Source organism: Sceloporus occidentalis, unplaced genomic scaffold (assembly GCF_023333645.1).
Source record: "Sceloporus occidentalis isolate IW3139 unplaced genomic scaffold, rSceOcc1.0.p SCAF_5, whole genome shotgun sequence".
NCBI lineage: Eukaryota > Metazoa > Chordata > Lepidosauria > Squamata > Phrynosomatidae > Sceloporus > Sceloporus occidentalis.
Genome location: NW_028316985.1, coordinates 82,697,248 through 82,722,791, shown reverse-complemented (window position 1 = coordinate 82,722,791; position 25,544 = coordinate 82,697,248). Strand labels below are relative to the sequence as shown.

The following is a 25,544-nucleotide window of genomic DNA, read 5'->3' as shown; positions in this document are numbered from 1 at the left end:
GCTCCGGAGTCTAGAACATGGAGCAATGGATGCAAGCTACAGGAAAAGAAACTCCACCTAAACATTAGGAGGAACGTCCTAACAGTAAGAGCTGTTCAACAATGGAACACTCCCTCAGACCTTTGGAGGTCTTTAAACAGAGGCTGGATGGCCATTTCTTGGGCATGCTTTGGTTGTGAGTTCCTGCATGGCAGGGGTTTGGAGTGCATGACCCTTGTGGTCTCTTCCAACTCTACGATTCTATAAGATAACTGCTGTGTCACTTAAAGCAGCACCTTTATTTGTCGAGTAGGTTGACACCTCCAGGTCTTCCCTGATTACCATTGCTTAGACAGCTAAAAGACCAGAAGGGCAGCATACTGCTGCTACTGGGCCTTGGACCTCTCAGTAGCCTATAAGATGCTTTGCAGCCTGCTCTTGCCCTTACAAGGATTATAGTGCTGTTCCATTGCTTCATCAGCTTGCAAAAGATAGTATGTGTCTCTATTGAGGTGGATCTTTGCCATATGATGCAACCCCAGTTTTGTGTACTAAACACCCATATTACATGCAGATTGAGTGTTCAGAATAATAACTAATATCTCTAGAGTTTTCTAAAATCATCTGTGACTTGATTGTGTTCAAAAACGAACTAGAGCTTGGTGCATTGAACTTATCAACTACACCATTAATCAGTTAGTAGCACTATAATACTGGCACCTGATTCTGTCAGCTCTGGCTTTTGCAACAGCTTGTAGGATCCGTTTTGTTTTTTCTTTTTACAAGTGATGACTCAGTCAGGATACCTTATTTTTATTCTGTATATCAGTGACACCTTAACGAAATAGTAACTATTAATGTATAAAAGATAAGCCTTTTTCTTAAAGAAAATAAAGCATGCACAGTACTTGAAATACTGTAGGCTTCTGGCTTCTTTCCTACCCAGGTAAAATCTCTGTTAGTCACTGTGCTTTTGTCTAGATTCATCTTTAAATTCCACTCAGATTTCTCTGCTCTGTTATGTCATGATTAAAGAACAAGTGCGTATGTAGAGCCTTGACTAGCATCATTCCTAGTGATGCTGAACGATTTTCCTGGACATGCATATTAGTGATAAATAGATGCTTATTTTGGCAAATGAATATGAAATGAATACAAAAAAGCTAGCAAACAGTGAACACTTGGAGAACATAGTGCTATGGTAGAAAATGAATAAAATGTAAATAAAAACATTTTTACTGTACAAATTCAGTCATGCTATTATGGTTCCTCTCAAAGTGTGTAGCAGGATCCGGGGAATAAAGATTAAATACTGTAGGTAATATAGCCAGTTGCAGCAAACCTCTTTAGTAACCACATGAGTAATCCTACTGGTTTTCTGGGTTTGATTCTATGTTTAGTGGCTTTCTAGACCAGACTATCCTGCTTTGAGTCTTGTATAATATGCTAATGCAGTCTAAATGATCAAATCCTCTCTAAATCCTCACTTAAGATGGCTTGATTTTCAAAATTTAAATACAAGAAAACACTGTGTTAGTGCTTGTGCCTTGTGAATATTGTACATCTGGGTTTCTGTTCAGGGTGAAGTTGGAAAATATTTAAATAAACTGTCTGCCTGTCTGTCTGTCTGTCTTATCTACAGTGGACCCTTGTTATACGCTGGGGCTTGGTTCCAAGATCCCCTGCGTATAACAAAATCTGTGGATGGTCAGGTACCATTAAATATAATGACATAGCAAAATGGTATCCTTTATAAAAATTGGAAAATCAAGGTTTGATATTTGAAATGTATACTTTTTTTGAACATTTTCAAACCGTGGGTGCTTGAATCCGTGCATAAAAAAATCTGTGTATAAGAAGGGCCAACTGTATCTATCTATCGGTTGGAGAACTCATGAGCCTAATCTGGGCCACAGAAGTTCCTAATCCATCCTAAAGATATTCCTAAACAAGATCCTCTGCTGAGGCCAGCTGGTTTAGAAGTCCCTGTTGTCTGTGATAGTGATTGGAGATAAGTGTGGAGATTTCCATTTCACTCTCTGCTCTTCCATATGGGAGTGTGAGTGTCAATTAATTAGGCTACCCTTGCACCCTTTTGCACTGAATGTAGTGCCAACTGAAGAGTTCCAGCAGGCACTTCATCTGGGGACCAGGTTATATCAGAGGGCATGGCCCTATCCCCTGATGCCTTTTGGACTATGGATGGGTCAGAAGTGGAATCCAGCTCTGCCCTCCACTAAAATTCCCAAATCTTATATATTGAAAGTTAAAATATTGAAAACTTTATGTAAATTATTTTCCAGGACCATAACTATGGTGCACGACCTCCTCCAACACCTCCAGCATCTCCTCCTCCATCAGTGCTTATAAGCAAGAATGAAGTAGGCATATATACTACTCCAAATTTTGATGAGACCTCCAGTGCTACTACTATCAGCACATCTGAAGATGGAAGCTATGGAACTGATATAACCAGATGCATTTGTGGATTTACACATGATGATGGATATATGATCTGTTGTGACAAATGCAGGTAACGTAGTCCCATGTTGGTACAGATTATTATTGTTATTGTTATTATCATTATTATATACTATTTATGCTAGCTTTCCTGGTCCCTAATTGCTCAGAACCATTTCCTTCCTTAGCAAACCATGTTTAGGCCCACACACAAGCATTTCAGGGCATTAATCAAATATGGAAGAAGTGGAAGTCTTGGCATTTTGTCTTTGTGATAGCTCCCATTTTGCCTTCAGGATGGACAGGGAAGGTGACAGACCAGCCAAGCCAGCAAAGATTCTCTGCAAGTGGGGGTCATGCTGAAAATGGTCACAGCTCAGAACTCATTGTTTAACCCTACAGATGGGTAAGCGGGAGGAATGGGTGATGAAGAGCTAGACCAACAGTTGAACAGCCCTGATCTGAGTCGCAGAGCCAGGGATGTTATTGCCATTGATATCGTGGAGGAGGTACCAGGTGATTACAGAGGTACATGACATTATTTTAAGTGGCAATAGCAATTTCCCAGGAAATGCTGGAAATAATACAGTGTGGGTATTGGCAGTCATTTCCCTTGGAGCTTTATTTGTTAAAAATTTCCAAATTGCTACCAGATTTCAAGGAGAGTTCAAGGAGCACTTTGTGGGGGTTTGTTGGGGAACTTGCCATCCAAACAGCCAGGTATATTCTTTTCTTCTGTACCATCTTAATATACATGCAATTTTGGGATGATTTGTCTTTTCTTTTAAAATTTTCATATTATTAGATTTGGAACTTTTCAAGCTATAGTAAGTGTTGAGGAACCAGTGCATTTAATGGGTGTTCACATAATACAGTGGAGCTTTTTAAGGGAAGAAAACATCTAGTAGCATAGGGAGAATCTAGAAGGAACTGTGTAAACTTTAATAATATGTGAAACTAAAATTGTACTCTTTTTTTGAAAAAACATTAAAGTGTTTGGCAGCACATTGATTGCATGGGGATCGACAGGCAACATATTCCTGATACATACCTCTGTGAGCGTTGTCAACCTAGGTGAGTAGGATGTAGCTAATAAGAAATTATGTATTGTTGTCATATAGTGTTCGGAATTTATAGGTAGAATGATGAAGCGATTATGCAACATATCTCCATATATCTATGGTACATTTAATATTTTTAAACGGTATTGAAAATTACTATTAATCTCTTGTTATGAAAAGTCACCTCTTGGTTATCCCAGAAATATGGGTCCCTCAAACAGTAGTTCATATCACAGGGTTATGAGAAGTGCCCTTTTTTGGAGGAAAAATAGCTACTGCTTTTTATCTTCAAAAATTTATATCATTGCATTAGATTATTGTAAAGTTCAGAATAGAGTAAAGAAAATGGAATTTTAGTTGTCTCAGCTCACATAAGAAGGAAAGCTTGAGCATGTGGGTCTACTGAATACACTGAGCTATTGGTCTAGAAATGTTAATCAAAAAATTGACCCATAAGCTGACTTATGCACAGGTCAATGAAAGTACTTTAACTCTTATTTAAAAAAATTAGACCATCCCCTAATGAAAAGCAAGAGTGCAATCTGTCCTGGAAGCACTGACTCCTCCCCCACCTCTATCATCCATTTAGCCTTTAGTGTGAGCACACACAATTATGCCTGCTGGAATTTTGTAAGTTTTTGGGCATTGTTTTGCTTTACTTCATCCTTTAGATCCTTTGTTACATGCCCCTAACTTTTATCTTTGACTTATCTACGGGTCATATCAAAATCCATAATTTTGGGCCCAAAACCTGTCCTTGAATTATACATGAGGTTGACATATAGTCGAGTTTATATGGTATTCTTGTGTGTGGGCAAGAGTATAGAAACCTCACATGTCTTTTATCTTTGTGTATGGAACCTTATTCACAAGCAATGCAGAACCAAGTGTGCTTCTCACCAGTAGCTCACCCAGCAACATGCAAACAGCTTTTCTTGCTGCTGTTTCCTAGATCAAGAAAATAAGCAATCTTGTTGTTGTTTAGTATCTCATTGAAGGCAGAGCTGTTGCACATTATTCCTTCCTCACTGCTTTGGGACTGCAAACAGATATATTATCCATGAGGGCAGAATACTAGAGAGTATGCATAGAACAGTCAGCTGACCTTTCACCTGCCAATACCTGGAATAATAAGATAGGATGTAAGCAAATAGAACAGTGTGTCCGTCAAGTTGATGTTGGACTATCTCTCATCAGTTCCAACCAGTATAATCAATCCTGAGGAATGCTGGGAGTTGTAAATCTTAACAACATCGGGAAGATTTCACTTTGCTCACCTTGAAATACTGCACAACATCCTTTTGAGAGTAAGGGTTGAGTGAGATCCCTATTTAATACCAAATCTCTCTGTAGGAGGGGATGTAAGCATCCCCAGTTTAAATCTTTTTCATTCACTGCTTACCATTATATCTTTGATTCTAAGATTTCTATGTAGACTTTTAATTTAGAAGTTATTCTGCCAAATAACTTACAGAAGTTCACTCACAATTAATGTGTCTTTACATTTTAATAATTTGTGCTTGTGAATCATTGGCTTTTGCTAAGTAATTCAGCGCCTTTGCCTGTTTTTAATACTATAAAACTGGAATGCTGAAGTAGCAGGGATTCAGATGTGATCGTGCTTAATTCTGTTATGCTTTGATACTCGCATATCTTGGCTTTGCTTTGGACTTTATAGTGAGTGTCAACTTCCTAGAGCAGGGAGCCCCTTCAGATAATGATTGTGAACAAGTGAAATTGAGTCCAGTGAGTGGAAACAGCTACTGATATTTTAATTATCTGTTCTATTTAATTGCAGCTCTGTTGCTTAGAAAACTTTTAATGCTTAAACAACCAGCATCACTTGTTTTCACCTTCATTTCTTTTCCCTTTTTGAAACAGGAGTTTAGATAAAGAAAGGGCAATGTTGCTGCAGCGTAGAAAAAGGGAAAACATGTCAGGTAAGCTGTGTATCTTTACAATTATTGTTGTGTGCCTTCAAGTTGTTTCCAGCTTATTGTAACCCTAAGGCAATCTTATCATGGGGTTTTCTGGGGCTGAGAGTGTGTGGCTTGCCCAAGATCATCCAGTGGGTTTCCATGGCTGAGCGGGAATTAGAATCCTGATCTTTAGAGTTGTAGTTCCAGTGCTCAGACCACTAAGCCATGCAGGTTCTTCTTTACAGTTATATGCTGTTCTAATTGTAAATATTTTTTGCACATGGAGGGAATGATATTCAAAATGTGTTAATCAGAGAATATAAGGAATATATATATATATATCAAGTTCCATGTGAAATTTTTTATATAAACCATAAGAATCCTTTCACTGAAAAAATAATGATGCAACTTATTTTTTAATAAGGTAGACTAATATATATTTAGTTAAGTAGGGGATGGGGAATTTCAGATATCTTTGGAAGAAACCCAGATTGCTAGAAGCACTTTGGTATACCTATAGTAAGCTTTGCAAATTTACATATACTACCACAATATTTCACTATTGAAAAGAAGAAAATCAGAGTGTCTCAGAACCCCTGATGAACTTGTGGCATGGCAGGGTAGGGAGAACTGTGGTGCTGCAGGACTCACACACCCCTTGTGCTTACATTTCAAGTTGAATTTGGGGAGATTTTAGGACAGATCAAAGTTCATAATTAAAGGAGCTCATTACTGTAAAGTGTGATGATGGTCATGAAATTTTGCATTAAAAAGGATAAGACAACTTCAATAATAATGCTAAGTTATTATAATAATTATGTGCTGACCTCTAGGTTTAGAAATTACATACCCGTGAATACCAGTTGCTGGGAAACAACAGTTGGAGAAGGCTGTCACATCCTGTATTTGGGTTTCCCATAGCCAACTGGTTAGTTAATGATGGAGAACCAAAGTTTTATATATATGGGCCTTTGACCTGACCAGTAGGCTGCAGTTACCAGGAAGCAGTTATTAATTAATCTGGCTAAGATTCTGCTGCAAGACAAAGCATTAGTTTACATCCTGCATTCACTGGAAAGGGAAATATGTACCAAATATATAACCTGTTAGTAGCCTGTCTGCAGAAGCCAAGTGAAGAAAATAAGTGGTTTGCTCTTAGGTTGTGTTCTATGATATTTTTGTTTAGCAATTTAGTAATTTTGTGGTTGGATTGATTTCCTGCTGCTTTTTTTAAAAAACTAGTTTAGTTAGCATGCTTCATTTATATGTGTGTGTGTGTGTGTGTGTGTGTGTGTGTGTGTGTGTGTGTATGTGCCTATGGTACCTCAGGAAGAAAAATAGTGGAAATGTACATTTGCTTAATCTAATAAGTACATTTCTTATTTGAGGTTTGGTTTGATTAAACTTGTATTTAGTGCCTTTGAAAATTTCATAATACTTTGGAAAAATTGGAAAATACATTGAGTTAAATAGTCAGAATATAAATCTTTTATAATTTTCTTCTGTCTCCCCAAACCTGATCCTGTGGATATATATTTTACTGATTTTGGTCTAAAACACCCTGCAGAAATAATCCAATTTCAGACCACTTTAACTGCCCTGGTTCAGTGCTAGGGAATTCTGGGAACTGTAGTTTTGTGAGACATTTAGCCCTCTATAATCAGAGAGCTCTGGTGCCACAACAAACTACAATCCCCAGTATTCCCTAACATGAGCCAGAACAGTTAAAGTGGTCTCAAATTGGATTATTTCTACAGTGTGTTTTGGACCTCATGGTTTTTAAATTTTATTTTTGTATGTTACAATTTATGTAAAGTTAGTTAATATTTTTTGCCATTAGTATAGTAAGTAAGCAGCATGATAATCATTCAAGGAATATCCAAATACTGAAAAAGAATTACAAGATACATATTTCTTCATCCTTTTTTAAATTAAAAGATGGGGATACCAGTGCAACAGAAAGTGGTGATGAAGTTCCTGTAGAACTATATACTGCTTTTCAACACACACCAACTACAATTACTCTAACTGCTACACGAGTCACCAAGGTCACAGATAAGAAAAGGAAAAAAAGTGGGGAGAAAGAGCAAAACATCGCAAAATGTAAAAAGGTATGTTAATTATTAAATTTGTTTACACTTTAAAAAGTTTGATTACAAAGAAATGGTTAAAAAGAGAAGAAAGCATAATCAGGGAAAGTACATAGGATAAAAACATGGGGTAGATATATACATTAATATAAGCTGACCATATTTCCAAGAACACATTTTCATGAAGTTAACATTTATAAAGTACATGTTCATGAGTAGCAATAGCAAGTACATTTCTATACTGCTTGCTTGCTTGCTTGCTTATTTATTTATTTACTTACTTACTTACTTCCCTTTTCCCAGGACTACAACTCAGGGTGGCTTACAACATTAAAAACAATACAGTTAAAAAGATACAAAAATAATACATTAAAATAATATTAAATTACTACAATAAAATAAAAAAAGAAAAATGTCTAAAATACAGTGTGCCCGCGTTATACGCGGCTTTGAGCATATGTTTATAGAAATTGATCTTGCTAGAATATTCTGTATTTCTCACCAAAAAATCATTATAATTTATATTATCTGATTGGGAGTCCTTGATCTTTAGAGAAGGATGAAAAGGTCATTCTCAAAGATTTGGAGACCATGAGGGCATCTTACTACATGACCTTTGCGATGGGCTGGTACTGAACTGAGAACAGGGACAAAAGGTAGCAGTGGTAAGCATGCAGATGAGGAAGGTGGGATGGTATAAATGGGCAGTGGTCCCAGGCTAAGGAAGAAAGTAGAATCATACGCTTGGGAAATAAAAGATAGGGATTGGGTTCCTAGCTAAGAGGACAAACCAAGGCTGTCTCCAAAGTTACAACGCATTTATATACCTCATAGGCAAAATTATCTTTTATTAGTTGAGCCTTCCAGGAGTAATGAGGAACATATGTACAGAATTAGGTGAAAATTAATGATTTTATAGAAGTAGTTAAAACAAATGTAGGAAAGAAAAAATTCTTTTTTCACTGCCGTGGGATTTCTGTCGTCTTTTCTGTAAGATGCATATTTTCTAAAATTAATTGTTTTCTGTATATTCCCCCAGAGAATATTTGTCTTAATCTTCAATTATCAAAAATTGACATTTTGTATTTGTAATTGGAAATTTTCAGGCCTTTCGTGAAGGTTCTAGGAAATCTTCAAGAGTTAAGGTAATTGTTATTATTATTATTATTATTATTATTATTATTACTATTACTATTATTATTTAAATACTTCTGTTGTAATTAATGCAGTGTACAATACATTCACAATCCAGAGTGGACTCAAGTGGGAGAGTTCACAAATGCCAATTTGTGTTTGTTAAATATATATATTTTAAAATGTTCAATGTGATCAGTACAAAAAGAGTACAATAGCAACAATAAAAACAAGGAATAAATAAAATTCAAAGTAAAAATACAAAGAAAGCAAACTAGCTGCAGTACCTCAAAAGATTTTCTGAAATTATTTACAGTACAAGTATAGTAATGAAATAGCCAGAAAATCAGCCAAAACAAAAACATGCACCTAGATTCAGACATCTTTCATCTTGTGATGGTAGGTTAGTAATGAAGCAATACAGTGATACATCTTGAGTAAGAGAGTTCCACACTTACAGTGCAGTAAGGCTCTCTTGATGCTTAGTTATTGCTGAGACATGTAAGAGGACTAGGTGATATAAACAGAAGAGAGGAGAAGGTGTCTCAGACCATAATAGTGCTTTAAATATGATAAGCATGATCTGACATTCTTGGAAACAAATTACAAATCAGGGAATCTTACAATGGGCGAATCACATGCTTCCAGTAGCTGGTACCATTTGATGGTCTGGGTACAGTTGCCATTTCCTGACACATTTCAAAAGCAATGACTCACAGAAGGGAAAGGACAGACCCAGATGTCATCTGAATATTTATAGCATCACACTTCCTATCTCCTTCTGCCTTCTTCCAGTAGTTTCATGTAGCTGTTAAACAGCCTTAAGAGGACAGATTAGAAAGCTGAAAGAGACCAAGAGCCAAGGAACTGGACAGAAATCTTCTAGTACTTTACTCTAGGAAGAATAAGAACCCTACTGAGAATAAAAATTACAGTGGTCCCTCTACATTTGCTGGGGTTAGGGGTGAAGGACCCTCATGAATATGGGAAAAAATGCAAATAAAAAAACACTATTTTGAAGTTGAAGGTTTTCATGGCCACCATCCATAGTTTTTTGTGGGTTTTGTGGGGTATGCAGCCATGTTGTAGAAGAGTTTGTTTCTGACGTTGCACCAGCATCTGTGGCCGGCATCTTCAGCAAGTGCTGACATGAAAGTGAGTGTAGTGTTTGTGCTCTTATCACCACTTCTTAGGTCATAGTGTTGGTCCCAGCAGACTTTCTCGTTATTCTTCTAACTGTTCACCTGTCCCCATTATTTCCTTTCCTATGTTGTTGCTGCCTAACTTGTTGAGGCCCAATTTTTTTACTTGCCTAAGAGAAAGCATAGAAATCAGTGTACTGCTTGTGACCTATCTGCCTTTCTGTCTGTTATTGTATTCCCATAGCTGTTTATAGCAATAGCTTTATGGATTTAATGAGCCCTCAGTCATCCATCCCCCATCATATTCAGCTCACAGCCACTTCAGGATTCCAGTTTTAAGAGCAGGAATGGGTATCTTTCTGAAGGGCAGTGAGTACAGCAACATTTAGGGGACTAGTTGTTCCACAGGAGCTTGATTGTCAGCTGCTTGGTCCTTTCTGTTCTTAGCCATTTCATTTAGAGAGGGTAAATGCAGTAGCAGAGAAGGGAAGGCCATTCCATGTTTGAAACTGCAGCGTAGCAAGTGAGGGCTTCCTCAGCATGGTCCAAGACCAGTCCAGTCCAAGGTTTCTTCGTGTGACAGATTTCTGGGGCTTTCGGATAAGATGCTGAGTCCCCCCTCAAAAGTAGGCAGTGAGGCAGATGCCATAGGTGTCGTGGTAGTAAAGGGGTATTCAGATCCCAGCAGCACTTCTTCTTCCAGCTTTGCTATTCTTCGCAAGAAAGAAATGGCCAAATATTCTAATTGTGAGCACACTGGTAGAGAAAGGCAGTCCATGATAAATGACAAAGTATTCTTGTTTATCTTGCTACTGATGAAGTGAGCAAGGAAATTGACATCAAGCATAAGAGAAAAACTCTACTGGCCTTCTTCCTCTGTGGCCCAACAACAATGGTCCTCAATACTAATACTAATACTAATAATAATAATAATAATAAGAAGAAGAAGAAGAAGAAGAAGAAGCAGCATATAGTTCATGTTGACACAGAAACAAATTTGACTCTAGGGACTTGGTTGCTACAGTTGGGGGACAAAGGAGGGCTGTTCAGGCTACTGTTCTTCTGTTACAGTGGAGCATGTTTAAACAGCATTGGTTCCTACCATTTTGAATGAGACTATTAAGATCTTTTAAGTGGCCAAAGCCTTGGGAATTCACAGGACCACCACTGAGGATCCTAAAACTCAGGGTTCCACAGTAGTTTTTCTATAGATAGTGTCCATGAGACTGGTGGTTCCCTTCCTCAGGATTTTCACAAATCTGCAGAGTGGTAGGTGGATGGAAGCAGACCTATACATTTCTATCAAGATAACTATTTTTGCAAGAAGTCATAGATTGGTTGAAGGTACCTACTGTTGATGATTCAGTGACTCCATAGCTTGGTAATTTTCAAGGCAGCAATCATCAAGAACAGGAATGAGGCACTGGTTGATCTAGTTGACACAAAGTATGGTGTTACTCTGTGCCACAGTCACAATTCTTAACTGCATGTTAAGGTAGTCTTAACCCACTCCATGATAGAAGAGACAACTGTATTAGTTGCTTGAACTGTATTACTTTAGGTTCCTCACTTCATCTTTGAACGAGCCTGGTAAAACTGACTGGCATGATGTGCTTTTTCACTGATTTCTTTAAATTGTTAATTTTAAACTATGGATTGATTGTTTTAGCATGTATTAGTTTTATATGTTCTTTTAAATTGATATGTGTTTTAACTGGTTTATGTGTTTTAACTGCTGTTATATTTTTTCAACTAATATATGTTGTATTTTAATCTATTGCTATTCCCCGCCTCTATTTGTGGGGAAAGTCAGATAAGAAATTGTAATCATCATCATCATTTGTGGATTGCATCCAGTTCTTAGCTAGAACTGTAGTTCCAACTGTGATGGCCTTACAGGGACCATGGTTGAGACACTGGTAGATGTATGAGGAGTCCAGCGCCATACAACATTTACTTGGGAAATCTTACATCAACATCTCTGTTTAATTTGTCTAACTTGCACAATAAAGAGGCTGGTAGGTATCCTACCATGTACCTTCAAAGCCAGGGGCTTGCAAGATCTGGTGGTAGAGGCAAGGCAGTAAGAAAATTTATCCCCAGAGTCATACTAGTCTGTGGTCAGCATGAGGAAAAGTTGTATTGTTTCTGGCAATCAGAGGAGCTTCCTACTTTGGATGAATAGGTGCTTAAGATTTCACACTTGACTTCACTCTAATATTCATGTCCCAGGGATTCAGCCATTAAACAACTATTGGATATTGACTCTAGCACAGCCATGAACATTGGGAAGGCATTGGAACATGTGTTGATCACAGTTGTCTGCCTTTCGTGTCACAGGTTCATGGTCACACAGCCAACAGGAGCCTGTTCCTTTCAGCAAAATGAATAGACTACTTACCTGTCTCTGAGGAATGCTCCACTAATCTCTCTCAACAAGCTTCTAATGTCCCAGGCGATAATTGACTTGATTCCTGGGGCCATTTTCATTCTCATTGTGGTGGACAACGTGGTCCTTACTGTCCTGGCGTCAACACAACCTTTCAAATAATATGGAAGATCTTCCAGAATTGTGCAAAAAGACTAAAGTGCTCTGCCCCAGGTAGATGTTCTAGGTTTTCTGCAGTGAAGTCTAGAAAATGACCAAACACCTTAAAATGACAGGTGGCAGAATTGGGTAGTTTCTTGAAATCTTTAGTTAGATTTCAGCCCCAACAAGTCTCATGCCAGAGGAGAGCTATGACACAAGCTTGATGCCTGTAGAATGCTTAAAACCTCTGTCCAGAATCATATCAGACATCAAGTGTTCAAACATCCTATTTGTATGTTATGATCTGGGGAATTCAGTCTGTTGGGTTTCTAGGTACATCACCAATCTCTGGGTGACCACATGGATTACCTAGCTTATTGTTCTTTGAATAAATCATTAATGGGTTGGCAGCAAGAACAGTTCTAAACACCAGTTGTTCCCACAATAGGAAGACACCTGGGCAAATTCCTTCAAATTCACCTGGTACTAAAAAATTGACAACTATGGCTTGGTTAGTATACTGTATCTTTTCCTTGCCAAATTCTGTATTATATTTTATGGATCACTTTACCCTAGCCATAAGGGAACACTTCTCTTGGACATTGGTTGGCTCCAATTGTTTTACCAGAAATAGACTTATGTGTTAATTTTGCCTTCTCAAATGAGAAAAAAATAGCCCTTTCTTTTTGGGTCCATTTCACATTAAATCCAAGGTTTTATTTTAATTTTATGTTTACCTATTCTGTTTTAGGGCTCTGCTCCAGAGATTGATCCTTCTGACAGTTCAAACTTTGGATGGGAAACTAAAATCAAGGCTTGGATGGACCGTTATGAAGAAGCAAACAACAACCAGTACAGTGAAGGTGTTCAGAGAGAGGCACAAAGAATAGCTTTGAGATTAGGAAATGGAGATGACAAAAAAGAAGTGATCACCAGCAACTCAGTCTTCAAACCACCAGTAGAGGTAAATGAATGTATAGTGACAGAAGCATTAAGCTTTCATAACTAAATACACTATCACGTACTAAGTAGGAACATAGGGCTCAAAGAGACAGGCCAAAATAAAGCTGCTTCAGGTCACTTTGGAGGTATGCTGTTTAAATGATGCATGCATCCTAAGAGGCCAGAAGCCGCACCAAAGCCACGCTCCAGTCCTAAGGACTAGAGCACAGCTTTGGTGCAGCCTCTGTCCTCTTAAGATGTGTGTGTCATTTAAACAGCATACCTCCAAAGTGACCCGAAGCAGCTTTATTTTGGCCTTTCTGTTCGGTCCCCATTGTTCACTATATTGGAAGTCATATCTTCCTGTTTTAAAATTTTCTGGATTTTTAGTACAAGTTAAAAAAAATTAAGTTCTGAAATTCTCAGCAAGAGATGAGGAAAGGATTACTAGTCATGAGCAATAGCTATCAGAATTAATACTTTCAACTTCTTTTTAGAGGTTGTGTTTTGCAGCATTCTTGAACTTTAATGTTTATTTTAAAAATAACATCAATGGTTTGCAGTAGGCTTAATTACGTCTGTCCAGAAAACAAGTCTACTTAATACAAAAAGAAAAAAAGCTGATTTTCCCCAGTGGCTTCCTAAAGTTTCATATCTGACTTTGGAGCAGTGCTTCTCAATTATTTTCTGTCATGCCCCCCCTAGGAAGAAGAAAACATTTTGTGCCCCTCGCGCGACTGTAAATAGTATCATTTGTCTATAAAATTGTTATAAGTACACCTCTGCATAACAGAGCCTCGCGCCCCCCTTTACGGAGCCTCGCGCCCCCCCTGGGGGGCCCGCCCCACTATTTGAGAAAGGCTGCTTTGGAGGGATATCTAATGACATACATGGAGAATTGTTTGAAACCTGTCCTGATCCTGACAGAACCATAGAGTGCTAAGTTCTTTCCAGAAGGAGCTTCTTTCTTCCTGAAAGATGCTTTTTTGCTTATTGAGTCTAACCAGCCTATGATTCAGTGCCAGCTTTTGGTATGAGTCTTAGACAAATAGAAAGAGCTTCCCTTGAAATGGTTGACAATTTTATGAAAATAAGAAGGGGAAAAGGTTGGTTGCTGTTACCTGGTGAGTAACAGTTATACATTTTTTAAATATTCTGGGAAGCTGTTTAGATACTGCAGTGATGGTGAACCTTTTAGAAGCCGAGTGCCCAAAGTGCAACCCAAAACCCACTTATTTATTGTGAAGTGCCATGTCCCTCTGGCTTTCCAGTAACAAACTCTGGCAAGCTCTGTGCTGGGGCGACGGCACATGTGCCCACAGAGAGAGCTCTGAGTGCCACCTCTGGCACGCATGCCATAGGTTCGCCATCACGGAGCTATTGTATTGCCTCAGAATCAAGCATACACTCTATTCCACTGTTAACATCAGTAGAAATTGCACCTGCATTTTGATGTAGTTTTCTCAATTACTGCCTCTTCAACCAGTTTTTAAAGCGAGTATCATAAAAATATCATATTTCTTCCAACATGTTTCTATATCCATTTACAAAATGTATAAAAATATATTTATAAAAAGACAACATTCTGATGCAGAGTTCTTGAGGAACCCTTGAAGGGGGAAAATGATACATTATAGACATCTTTTAATCTATAATGTTAATAGTGTATTTATCTTGGTGGCCTAGCTAGTCTGCTTCTTTTTACAGAGCCATAGAGTCAGTGGAAACAGGAAAAAAAGAAATCTAATGTTCACAAATTTGACTTTATTTGAATGCCTTTAATTTCCCCCATGAGACTATAATTCTCCGTGGGATGACTTTTGGCCAAAATATCGTAGTGTGATCTTGCAGAGGGTTGAGTTGAATAAGAAAAATTGAAATTGAAAAGGCTTTGCATTTCTCTTTGGAGGTGCAGCTTTCATGAAAAGGAATATTTCAGCCTTTTAGATGCCGAGGAATTCCACAGAAAAATTATGCTCAGATTATCAGTTTCTTAGAATGAAAACAGTTCTGTCATGCTATCTAGAAACATTGTGGTGAGATTGTTTATAATGGTCTGCTATTCTTCTGAAAATTTGTCACTGCCTTTTCTCAGTTGGAATTTTCCACGAGGGCAAAAAGCTGATATATATCTAAGAGGTGTCATAAAAATAATTGGGTATCCATGTAGCAGTTTAGTAACAAATCATGTTACAAATATAATAGTGCTACTTTTAATGGGAACAAAAGAATAAAGTTAATAGGTGCTGGGTCTAACCCCACATTTACCATGTTTCAAATAAGGTATTATATCCTCCTTTAGGCACCTTACTCTACAGAAAAAGCAATGTGTCTATAATGTGCCTGTACATTTAAATAATGTCACAGTAGCTATCAATGTATACAGCAGTTCTGTTCACTTTATGTTTGTTGTTTATCACTGGCAGCATTTAAGAGATGGTAAGAAAGTTACTATCTTTAACCAACTCACTTGCTTTGTACAACATTTTGAAGTGCTATGTTAATTCACCTTTAAATATGTCATGCAGGATTCCCATCCCAGTCCAGGCAAATACTCCTTGTCAGTAAATTACAGAAAATACAAAAATTTAGCATCAGCTGCCTGTTATGCAATCTATGGAAGGAATCTGCAAGCTATTTGAAAAATTTAATGTTGGTAAAGAGAGACTAAACATAAAGGAAAGTTACATTCTCAGATCTTGTAATAAGAAGCATCTTTGCTTCTTTCCCTCTAGCATCAGCATGGCGCACGTGACGCACTCCTTGGAGGAATGTCCCTGCTTGCAGAGACCGCCTAGATATAGGCCAATTGTCTTTTGATCAGAAGTGACACAATTACAAGAGGTGTGAGTTCCTTAGTTGTTGTGTCAGAGTACAGTAAGATTTTGCTTAGAAAGGCATAATCCCACTTGAGGCTATTGAAATGCACAAAAAAGTTTCCTTTTCCTAGAAATCAGCATGTTGCCATTTTCATTAAAATGCATCTTACTTGGCGTCTGTCCTTTGCACTTATCAGCAAATTAGAGAAGAGACTGCATATGTCATGTGTTGTCGTTCCTTCCCCCACCCCAATTTCTGACCTTTTTTAACCAGAGAGTCTGAAACATCTCTGTGGAGAGAGTTCCCTGATATACTTTGAACAGTTAGTCTTGGTTATCTGTTTGGAGAGTTTATAAATACTCTGAAGTTATTATCATTTCCAAATATAAGTTTTAAGATGTCTGTATAAAAGTAATATGGTAGTTGCCCTTTCAGGAATAAAGTCAATTAGCTTTTGAAAAGAAAAATATCATTTAAATTTACCAAATTGTTCCTTAAAGGGGTATGCTGTAATCTGTATCTTAATAGCATGAATACAATCAGCTTAATTAGATTTTTTTACATTCTTCTTTTCTTCTTCTAGAGCTATATTCAAAAAAATAAGAAAATCCTAAAAGCTGCTAAAGACTTGCCTCCAGATGCACTTATTATTGAATATCGAGGAAAGTTCATGCTGAGAGAACAATTTGAAGCTAATGGATATTTCTTTAAGAGGTACTTTTCTTTAAAAGTTTGCTTTAAATTGCTTACAGTTTTTCAATTATATATTTTCTCTCTCAGCCTCATATAGACATTCATTGCCTTGACAATTACAATGTTTTCTTCTGGCCTTTCTATGCTTGACATCTTATCAACTTGTCTTTCAGTACTGACCAGCTAGTGTTACTCATTGTGATGATTTTATAGTACTGTTCCTCCGTAGATCCATCTGAGATACTTTGATATCTCATTTTTTGGATCTTCATGGTTTTGTCTTATCTGACCTTTTAAACTTTTATTTGTTATTTAAGCTTTCTCACTATAATCCTCGTTATATCTCAGTTTCCTGGCCTCATCCAAGAGCTCTTCTTTGTACTGGTTTCATCTATTGGTCTTCTTTTACCAGTTAGTCCTTTACAGAACATGTTGTCTTTCTGCTATTTTTATTTTTACTTTCAAGATAATAACTAGGGTTATGTGTTTTTTTAGGTTGTTTTGTTTTTTGGTAATAGCTTTTAAAACTGTGTCCAAGTAGCTTACTGGTGTCGCACTGTAACACTAAACCAGATATAAAGGGAAGGATACTTTAGATAAAGTTGCAGAGACTAGATACAGGCCAGTTGTCCTTTGATGGAGCTGATACAGTTAGAAGAGGTGTGAGTTCCTTAGGTCCAAAACACACTGCAGAAATAATCCAGTTAGTTGCTGTGTCACAGTACAGTAAGATTTTGCTTTAAAGGGTATATTTCTATTTGAAGCTATTGTAATGCATAAAAAGTTTTCTTTTCCTAGAAATTAGCATATTTACATTTTCCTTAAACTGCATCTTATTTAATGCATCTGTCCTTTTAGTTGGCTGGTATGCCCTGCTTATGCTAATCCCACTAGTATCCTGATCTACCAAGGTTAACACTCATCACTCACAGAAATACATAGTCCTAAAAGTCTCAGGCAGACAAATCCAGGACAATGAACATCCAGAAAAGCTTACTATGTGATGTACATAAATTGCATTTACATACAGTCTTTTTGTGTTGTTTTCTCTGGTGCTTTTTCACTTTTCCCCCTCCTAGTTTAGGGGAAAAAAACCTCAACAAATAAGTAGTCATAATTTTGTTTCTTCTTCGTGGTCTCTGCGAATCGTACAAATGGGTTTCACTGCGCCTGCGCAGTGCTGTTCGGAAACTTCTAGAATCACTGGGCAAAGTTTACTTTGCAACATATAGAAACTTTTTGGCGGTAACCCCGCCCACCCGTTATAAGGCCCCTGCCGTCCCGCTCTTTCCCCAGTTCCTTTTTTCCGCCGTGCTGGTTGCTGTTTGGAACTTCGCTCTTGCTAGTTTGTTGGATCACTGGTTCTATTTGACTCGGACTGTTTCTCTGGACTTTGGCTTCTCTTCTTCCCTCGTGCTTTCTGACCTCGGACTGTGTACTTCGATTTGGATTTCGGATCTCGTTTTTGGCTTGTCGACTTCGATAAACGATGTCTCCTCCGTTCAAGAAATGTGACGTCTGTGGAGGAAAAGTTCCTGTACAAGACCCGCATTCCTCTTGCGGGCTGTGTCTCGGCCGGGACCACGACCCCAGGGCTTGCAGCCTCTGTAAGTCTATGTCTTCCCAAGCCCGAAAGAACCGGGAATTGCGGCTGACTTCCGCAATAGCCCAGGGCAAGATTCGGGAGGGGGATTCCCGCCCTGCCTCGGCCCCCTCGGCTTCTGCTGTGGCTCCTTCTCTCCCGGCCCGTGATGGCCCGGCCAGCGCACCTCCCTCTACTTCGCTGGTGCTGGATTCGGGGGTTTCTGACGCCGCACCCCCTGTGGCCCGCGGCTCCACTAAGCCCAGTGCCACCTCCAAACCCGCTAAGCACCCTCATAAATCTGGGTCATCGGGTTCTGCTGCCGCCTCTGCTCCACCTCGCGAAGAGGGAGCCCCCTCCGAGGCATCGGGGTCATCCCACCAAGCGGCCTCCGACCAGAGGTCCCATAAGGCGGCTTCAGCGACTTCGTACAGCTCCAAGAAGTCCAAGGCCAAGTCGGGATCGTCGGACCATTCCAAGCCCTCCAAACCGGAGGATTCCATTTCGAAATGGGCCTCCTCCGAACCCGATGCCTCGGGCCCGAAGGAGCCAACCTCCGGGAAGAAGGATGGAGCCGGACAGGTGGCTAGAATCTCGGAGTCACCGATCCTCTTCTTTCCCCCGGATGCACCTGCTCGCCCTAAGTCTGTCAAGAAGAGGCAATCATCGGCCCCGGCCTCAACATCTTCTGCTGCAAAAAAGGCCAAGTCCTCTAGTGGTCACCCAAGTTCTCAGTCAGGGTCTCCATCCAAGAGACTGGCCGCGCCCAAGGAGACTTCTCGGTCCCGCAAGGCCCATCATCGAGAGCGCCCTCATCCCGACTCCCCGGTGACGGTTGCTTCCCTCGCCACACCGTCTGTCGAGGTTCACTCTCCTGTGAGGGGTCGTGACCATGTGGCCACCGTCCAATCATCCTCACTTCAAGATCCGTCGACTTCGACAGCTCTCCCTTTTCTTCTCTCAGAAGATGAGGACCCTTCTGACCTACCAGCGAGGTCTCCTTCACCTGCTCCGCGTTCACCGGCTCGGGAGCCCAATGATGTTACGTGTTTTTACGACTCGGAAACTGACCAGTTCTTTTTGCCAGTTCCGAGAGAGGTCGCGTTGGCTAAGCCCACTTCGGTGCGGGACCGCACTCGTGAGCAGGACCGTGCTCATGGCCAGGATCGACACCGACCCGAGGAACGGGCCGACCGACCAGGGCCGTCTTCCTCCACCTCCTTGCTGCCCGTGACCCGGCCGACTGAACGCACCAGACCTGTGGCTGCTGTTGAGCTGCTCTCTTCTGATTCGGAACCGGACCCCATCGGCTCTGATGTCGCCTCGGGTGAAGAGGAACTTGCTCGGGATTCCCCTCAATTCCTTCACCACCCGGAGGTAGCCTCCCCGACGGATGACGTCAGATCCTTTGCGGAGCATGTTATCAAGATGTCCAGGGCTCTGGACATCGAGCTCTCATACCCTGAAGAGGAGGCCAAGGACCCGGTTGAGCGCAGGGTGCGGGGTCGAGTCCACGCGACACCCTCCGTGCCGTTCCTGCCGTCTCTGGAGACTTTGATCAAGCGCTCCTGGGATGCTCCTTCTTCACTCCTTGGCCCGCCGCGTAAGATCGAGTCCCTCTACAGGGTTTCGGCTCCGAACTCACCATGGCTGACCTCACACCCTCGCCAGAATTCGGCTATCGTCAAGGGCTCCCAGCAGGTCTCCACTCAGCGTCAGGCGGCGTCACCAATGGATAAGGAGGCCAGGAAGATTGATGCCTTGGCTAGAAAGGCTTATGCAGCGGCTGCGTTGGCGGTGAAGGCGACCAACTACACTGCCTGTATGGATGCCTATGTCCAAACCCTGATGGAGGGCATCTCCCCGATCGTGCCGGACGTCCCGGATGGGGTGCAACGGACTCTGACTGAAATCAGGGATGAGGCCCATTCCATTGGCGCCTGGCTCATCACGGCGTCCAGGAATGTCGTGGAGTGTTCGGGCAGGGCCATGGCAGCATCCCTCGCCCTGAGGAGGCACACCTGGCTAAGGGGCTCGGACCTCAATTCTAGTGTCAGAGCCACGATTGAAGACATGCCCATCGATGACTCGGGCCTGTTCCATGCCGAGACGGACGATAGGCTTAATCGTAAGTTCAGGATGAAGGCGGCGGCGAGGAAACATGGTATGTCGGCCCCCGTTCCATCCCCTTTCCGCAAGCGATTTCGCCCTTGGCAGCAGCAGCAAGGTCAATTCCATAGGTCCTCCTATCAGGACCGCCAGTTTCATCAGCAGGGCTCCCAGCGCCAAAGGTACCCGTCCCAATCCTCTTCATCTTCTGGCCGCCGTAACCAGTCTTCCCGGTACCGTAAAAACCGCCGACAAGACCCCGACCAAGGCAAGAAGAGGGCATGAAAACCTCCCGCGCACTTCGCCTCCCCTCTGTGCTTCCTGGACATCCTTAGGCCCTTTGCCAACGTTTGGGCCTCTATTTCTTCCGACTCCTGGGTACTAGACATTGTCTGTAGGGGTTATTCCCTCGAGTTCGAAGAGCTCCCGCCCACCGGAGCTTTTATTTCCACCACCCCCCCTCGGACACCCTTCTCGACGAAGTGCGCGCTTTGCTCCTCAAAGGGACAATCTCTCCGTTATCCCCCGAACACTGTTCCAGGGCATTTTTCTCCAGGTACTTCACGGTACCGAAGGCAGACGGCGGCATCAGACCCATTTTGGACTTAAGAAAGTTGAACCTTTTCCTTGAATACCGCCGGTTCCGGATGGTAACCTTGGCTTCTATTTTGCCTCTCCTGTACCAGGGCCTGTGGTTTGCAACGGTCGACTTGAAGGACGCCTACTTCCACATCGGAATTCGGGAGTCCCACAGGAGATTCCTCGCATTCGCCGTCGGCTCCACCGCATACCACTGCAACGTGCTTCCCTTCGGCCTTGCCACGGCTCCACGGGTTTTTACAAAGTGCATGGCTCCGGTGGTAGCATACCTCCACCAGAGAGGCTACAGGGTCTTCCCTTATCTGGACGACTGGCTGTTTGTCGCCGACTCGCAACAGGATCTCCGAGAGGCAATCTCATTCGCCTTGCGTCTGTTGGACTCTCTCGGTCTGGTCGTCAACAAGGAGAAGTCCCACTTCACTCCGGCCAGGCAGGCCAAGTTCATCGGAGCCATCCTCGACTCCGAAAGATGCTCTGCCTTCCTTCCCGTGGACCGCTTCCAGGCGTTAGTAGCATCACTGAAGCCTTGCATTTCCCACAGAAGGGTGAGGGCCAGGGACGTCCAAGTTGCTCTGGGACACATGGCGTCAACGACCTTCGTGACACCGTGGGCACGACTTCGCCTGCGCCCCCTGCAGTCCTGGTTCCTCTCAGTCTTCTCCCCTATGGAGGACTCTCCGTCAAAGTGGCTCACAGTACCGAGGCCGGTGGCCGCCTCCCTAAGATGGTGGTTGGACGATTGCAACGTCTGTATCGGGATGCCCTTCCATCAGCCTCAACCTCAATTGACTCTGACGACCGATGCCTCTCTGGAAGGCTGGGGCGCCCACCTACTCGACCTGGTTGTCAAGGACAAGTGGGCGGCCCAGGACAAACATCGCCACATCAATGCTTTGGAGATGCTCGCAGTCGAAAAGGCTCTGAGGGCATTCGAGCTCACGGTCACAGGCAAGGTGGTCCTCCTCAGAACGGACAATACAGTCGGCCCTTCTTATACACAGATTTTTTATACACGGATTCAAGCATACACGGTTTGAAAATGTCCCAAAAAAGTATAAATTTACCTTGATTTTTCATTTTTTGTAAGGGACACCATTTTGCTATGTCATTATATTTAATGGGACTTGAGCATACACGGATTTTGTTATACACGGAGGATCTTGAAACCAAACCCCAGCGTATAACAAGGGTCCACTGTACTACCGTGATGTATTACATCAACAAGCAGGGAGGCACCAAGTCCAAGACTCTGCTCGAAATCACTCTTCGCATCTGGGACTGGTGCATCCAGAGACGCGTGCTCCTCCAGGCGATTCACCTCCCAGGACAGGACAACGAACTGGCAGATCGTCTAAGCAGATCCTCTTCGGTGTGCCACGAGTGGAGGCTCCATCCGGAAACGGTCAGCGGCCTGTTCGAGCGGTGGGGAACCCCCCGGATCGACCTCTTCGCGACCGAGTGGAACAGCCACTGTCCCCAGTTCTGCTCCAGAAGGCTAATGGACGGATCCCTCGGAGACGCTTTCGCCTTCCTCTGGACGGGAGAGCTGCTGTACGCCTTTCCTCCCTTCCCTCTCATCACCAGGGTGGTGTCCAAGATGACAGCGGACCATTCGCATGCGATCCTGATCACCCCGTGGTGGCCCAGACAGCCGTGGTTCGCATCCCTTCTCCACCTCTCCAGGAGATGCTTCCTTCGCCTCGACTTCCGTCCCGACCTGCTGTCGACCCAGGACGGCCAGATCTTGCACCCGGACATCGTGAACCTACCGCTGGTGGCCTGGAAGATACAGCCCTAACCGCCCTGCCGGAGTCGGTGAGGACGGTGATCCTGGCTGCAAGAAAACCTTCTACTCAGCGGTCCTATGCCCTGAAATGGAAACGGTTTAACCTCTTCCTTGATGGGAAGGGCTTGTCTCCTGCTCAAGTGTCCACTCCGGTGGTGCTGGAATTTTTGATGGCGCTCTTGGATGAGGGGCTGTGCCTCGCGTCCATCAAGTGCTATTTGTCTGCCATTTGTGCTAAGTACCAATTCGGGGGGAGGGCTTCCTTTTTTAGGGATCCTTTGGTGAAAGGGTTCCTTAAGGGATGTGCCAACTTGCATCCTCCTGTGTCGGTACCGGCGCCGGCTTGGAGCTTGGAGGCGGTACTGTCCACACTCCAATCCAAGCCCTTTGAACCGATGGCCACGGCGGACTTGAGACTACTGACTTGGAAAACCGCCTTTCTTGTGGCCATCACCTCTGCCCGCTGTGCGGGCGAACTCTGTACCTTGCGGAGGGACCAGCCCTTCCTGAGGTTTCACAAAGACAAGGTGGTCCTGCGGACTGACATTACTTTCTTGCCTAAGGTTGTGTCTGCTTTCCATATGTGCCAGGACATTGTGTTGCCGACCCTCGCTTCCAACCCGACTTCGGATGCGGAGCGGAGCCTGCACTCTCTTGATGTCAGGAGAGCGCTGGCGTTTTACCTGGACAGAACTGCTGCCTCCAGTCGGTCCGAGAGACTTTTCCAATGCTACTCGGTACCGAAAAAAGGGTTGCCTGTGTCTGCGCAGAGGTTTTCCAAATGGGTGGCCGGTACCATCCACCTCTGCTATGAACTCCTGGGCAAACCTCTCCCTGGCAGGGTTCGGTCCCATTCTACAAGGGCAATGTCAGCGTCTTCCGCATTCCTCTCGGGGATCCCCTTGGAGGATGTCTGTAAGGCTGCTGTCTGGTCCCAACCTTTGACTTTTATCAAACATTATAGGTTGGACACCAGGGCCATTCGAGACGCAGCTTTTGGGAGGGCTGTGTTGGTTTCAGGGTTGCATTGATTGCACTACTGATGGTTTGTGTTTTTAGCATGTATGTGCATAATGCCACTGTTTTACATTCTGTTGAATGTTGATTTGCACGATTTCAATGGGATTGGTCTTGCATGACCCTTTCTTCCCTTCTCAGGGTTTGCAATGTTATTGCTATGTTGAGTTTGTGCATGGACAAAAAGACTGGCTCTTTTTATGGTTCAAGGTGTTTATTGTTGTAATAAATGTACCTTTGGTTTACCATAGCTTTGGTTTCAGGACACTCCCTCCGCCGCATACCTAAGCTTGTCAGTCTAAACCCATTTGTATGATTCGCAGAGACCACGAAGAAGAAGGACAGGTTGCTTACCTGTAACTATTTCTTCGAGTGGTCATCTGCGAATACATACAAATCCCACCCGTCCATCCCCTCAGTGTCCTGCTCTTATTGGCTCTTCCATCGCCTGCTTGGCGGAAAAAATTGCGGAACTGGGGAAAGAGCGGGAAGGCAGGGGCCTTATAACGGGTGGGCGGGGTTACCGCCAAAAAGTTTCTATATGTTGCAAAATAAACTTTGCCCAGTGATTCTAGAAGTTTCCAAACAGCACTGCGCAGGCACAGTGAAACCCATTTGTATGTAATCGCAGATGACCACTCGAAGAAATACAGTTACAGGTAAGCAACCTGTCCTTCTCCATTTAAGATTAATGGTGGGGGGGGGGGCAGGAGATCCACAAAAGAGCAATACCTTTATTGGCAAGCCAAAATGCAGAAAATGCATCATACAATCTTTTGAAGCTTTACTGGCTTCGTCTTCAGGCAAAGATGTTAAAAAATTATACAGAAATAAAAAGTGATGATGTTTGAATCACGGGCCTGTCTCAGATGTTACTCTGTTGTCAGTTAAGATGGTGTTGAGGGATTTCAGCGCAGGCAGAGGCCATTCCTTCTTAGCCATGTGAGGGCCAGGAACAAAGGGCAATGGCAGGCAAATAATAAAAGTACAATTTCCCAGCCTTCTGAATAGCTGCCCATATATTACTTGTATACTTAAAATAGGCTTCTGTGTGCCCAAGCATCCTTACCATTTTAACCTCCATCATCCAGTTTATAATATGCAAGAAGCAGAGCACATAAGCCAGCAAGCTGCCTTACCAAAGGTAGCTACAGGAAAAGGAAACCACTTAGTAAAAATAGATCCAAATGACGCAAAGCAAATGAGGTGTTCTACCCATTCACAGGAAATTTTAAAAAGCAAAACACCACCAGGGTCAACAGCCACCAGAGGAATTTTTTAAATGTAATATCAGATACGGTACTTGGAGTCAACATAACAGCAAGAAAGCACCACTATACCTTCTCTAGTAATTTAAGACTTGTGAGACACAGAATTCTTGTACTTAAAGAAGCTGGTAGCATGAGCTTTCTGAAGAAGTCTACTCAAATCTACAAAAGCTCATGCTGCTAGCTTCTTTCTCTCACGTGGTACAAGATCCCTGTGCACACTGATTTTCCAGACTAACATGGCTGTGTCTTTATATTTATTACATTTATTTTAATTGTATAACAATGACATATATATTTTCAAAGGATTTTCCAGGAGGCCTTGTTAGAATGCTAAAGAAGTGAATGATCCCAGGTGGATGTTCTCTCTAATTGTGGCTATCCCTGGTTACATCTCAAAGATGGTAGAGAA

The 25,544-nt window shown here is 42.3% G+C and overlaps 1 protein-coding gene across 5 annotated transcripts in view; it reads left to right on the top strand.

Moving 5' to 3' along the window:
* KMT2E (lysine methyltransferase 2E (inactive)) overlaps positions 1-25,544 on the top strand; it is an 81,584-nt gene that overhangs the window by 21,417 nt on the left and 34,623 nt on the right. For 4 of the 5 annotated variants that reach the window (XM_089524560.1, XM_089524559.1, XM_089524561.1 and 1 more), the window contains 7 exons: positions 2,283-2,512; positions 3,433-3,513; positions 5,382-5,440; positions 7,358-7,530; positions 8,616-8,654; positions 13,067-13,279; positions 16,661-16,791. In XM_089524560.1, coding sequence (XP_089380686.1) covers positions 2,283-2,512; positions 3,433-3,513; positions 5,382-5,440; positions 7,358-7,530; positions 8,616-8,654; positions 13,067-13,279; positions 16,661-16,791 — 926 coding nt within the window. Of the gene's footprint in view, positions 1-2,282; positions 2,513-2,735; positions 2,968-3,432; positions 3,514-5,381; positions 5,441-7,357; positions 7,531-8,615; positions 8,655-13,066; positions 13,280-16,660; positions 16,792-25,544 lie in introns of those variants that run through there. The other variant, XM_089524562.1, reaches the window with a different exon arrangement.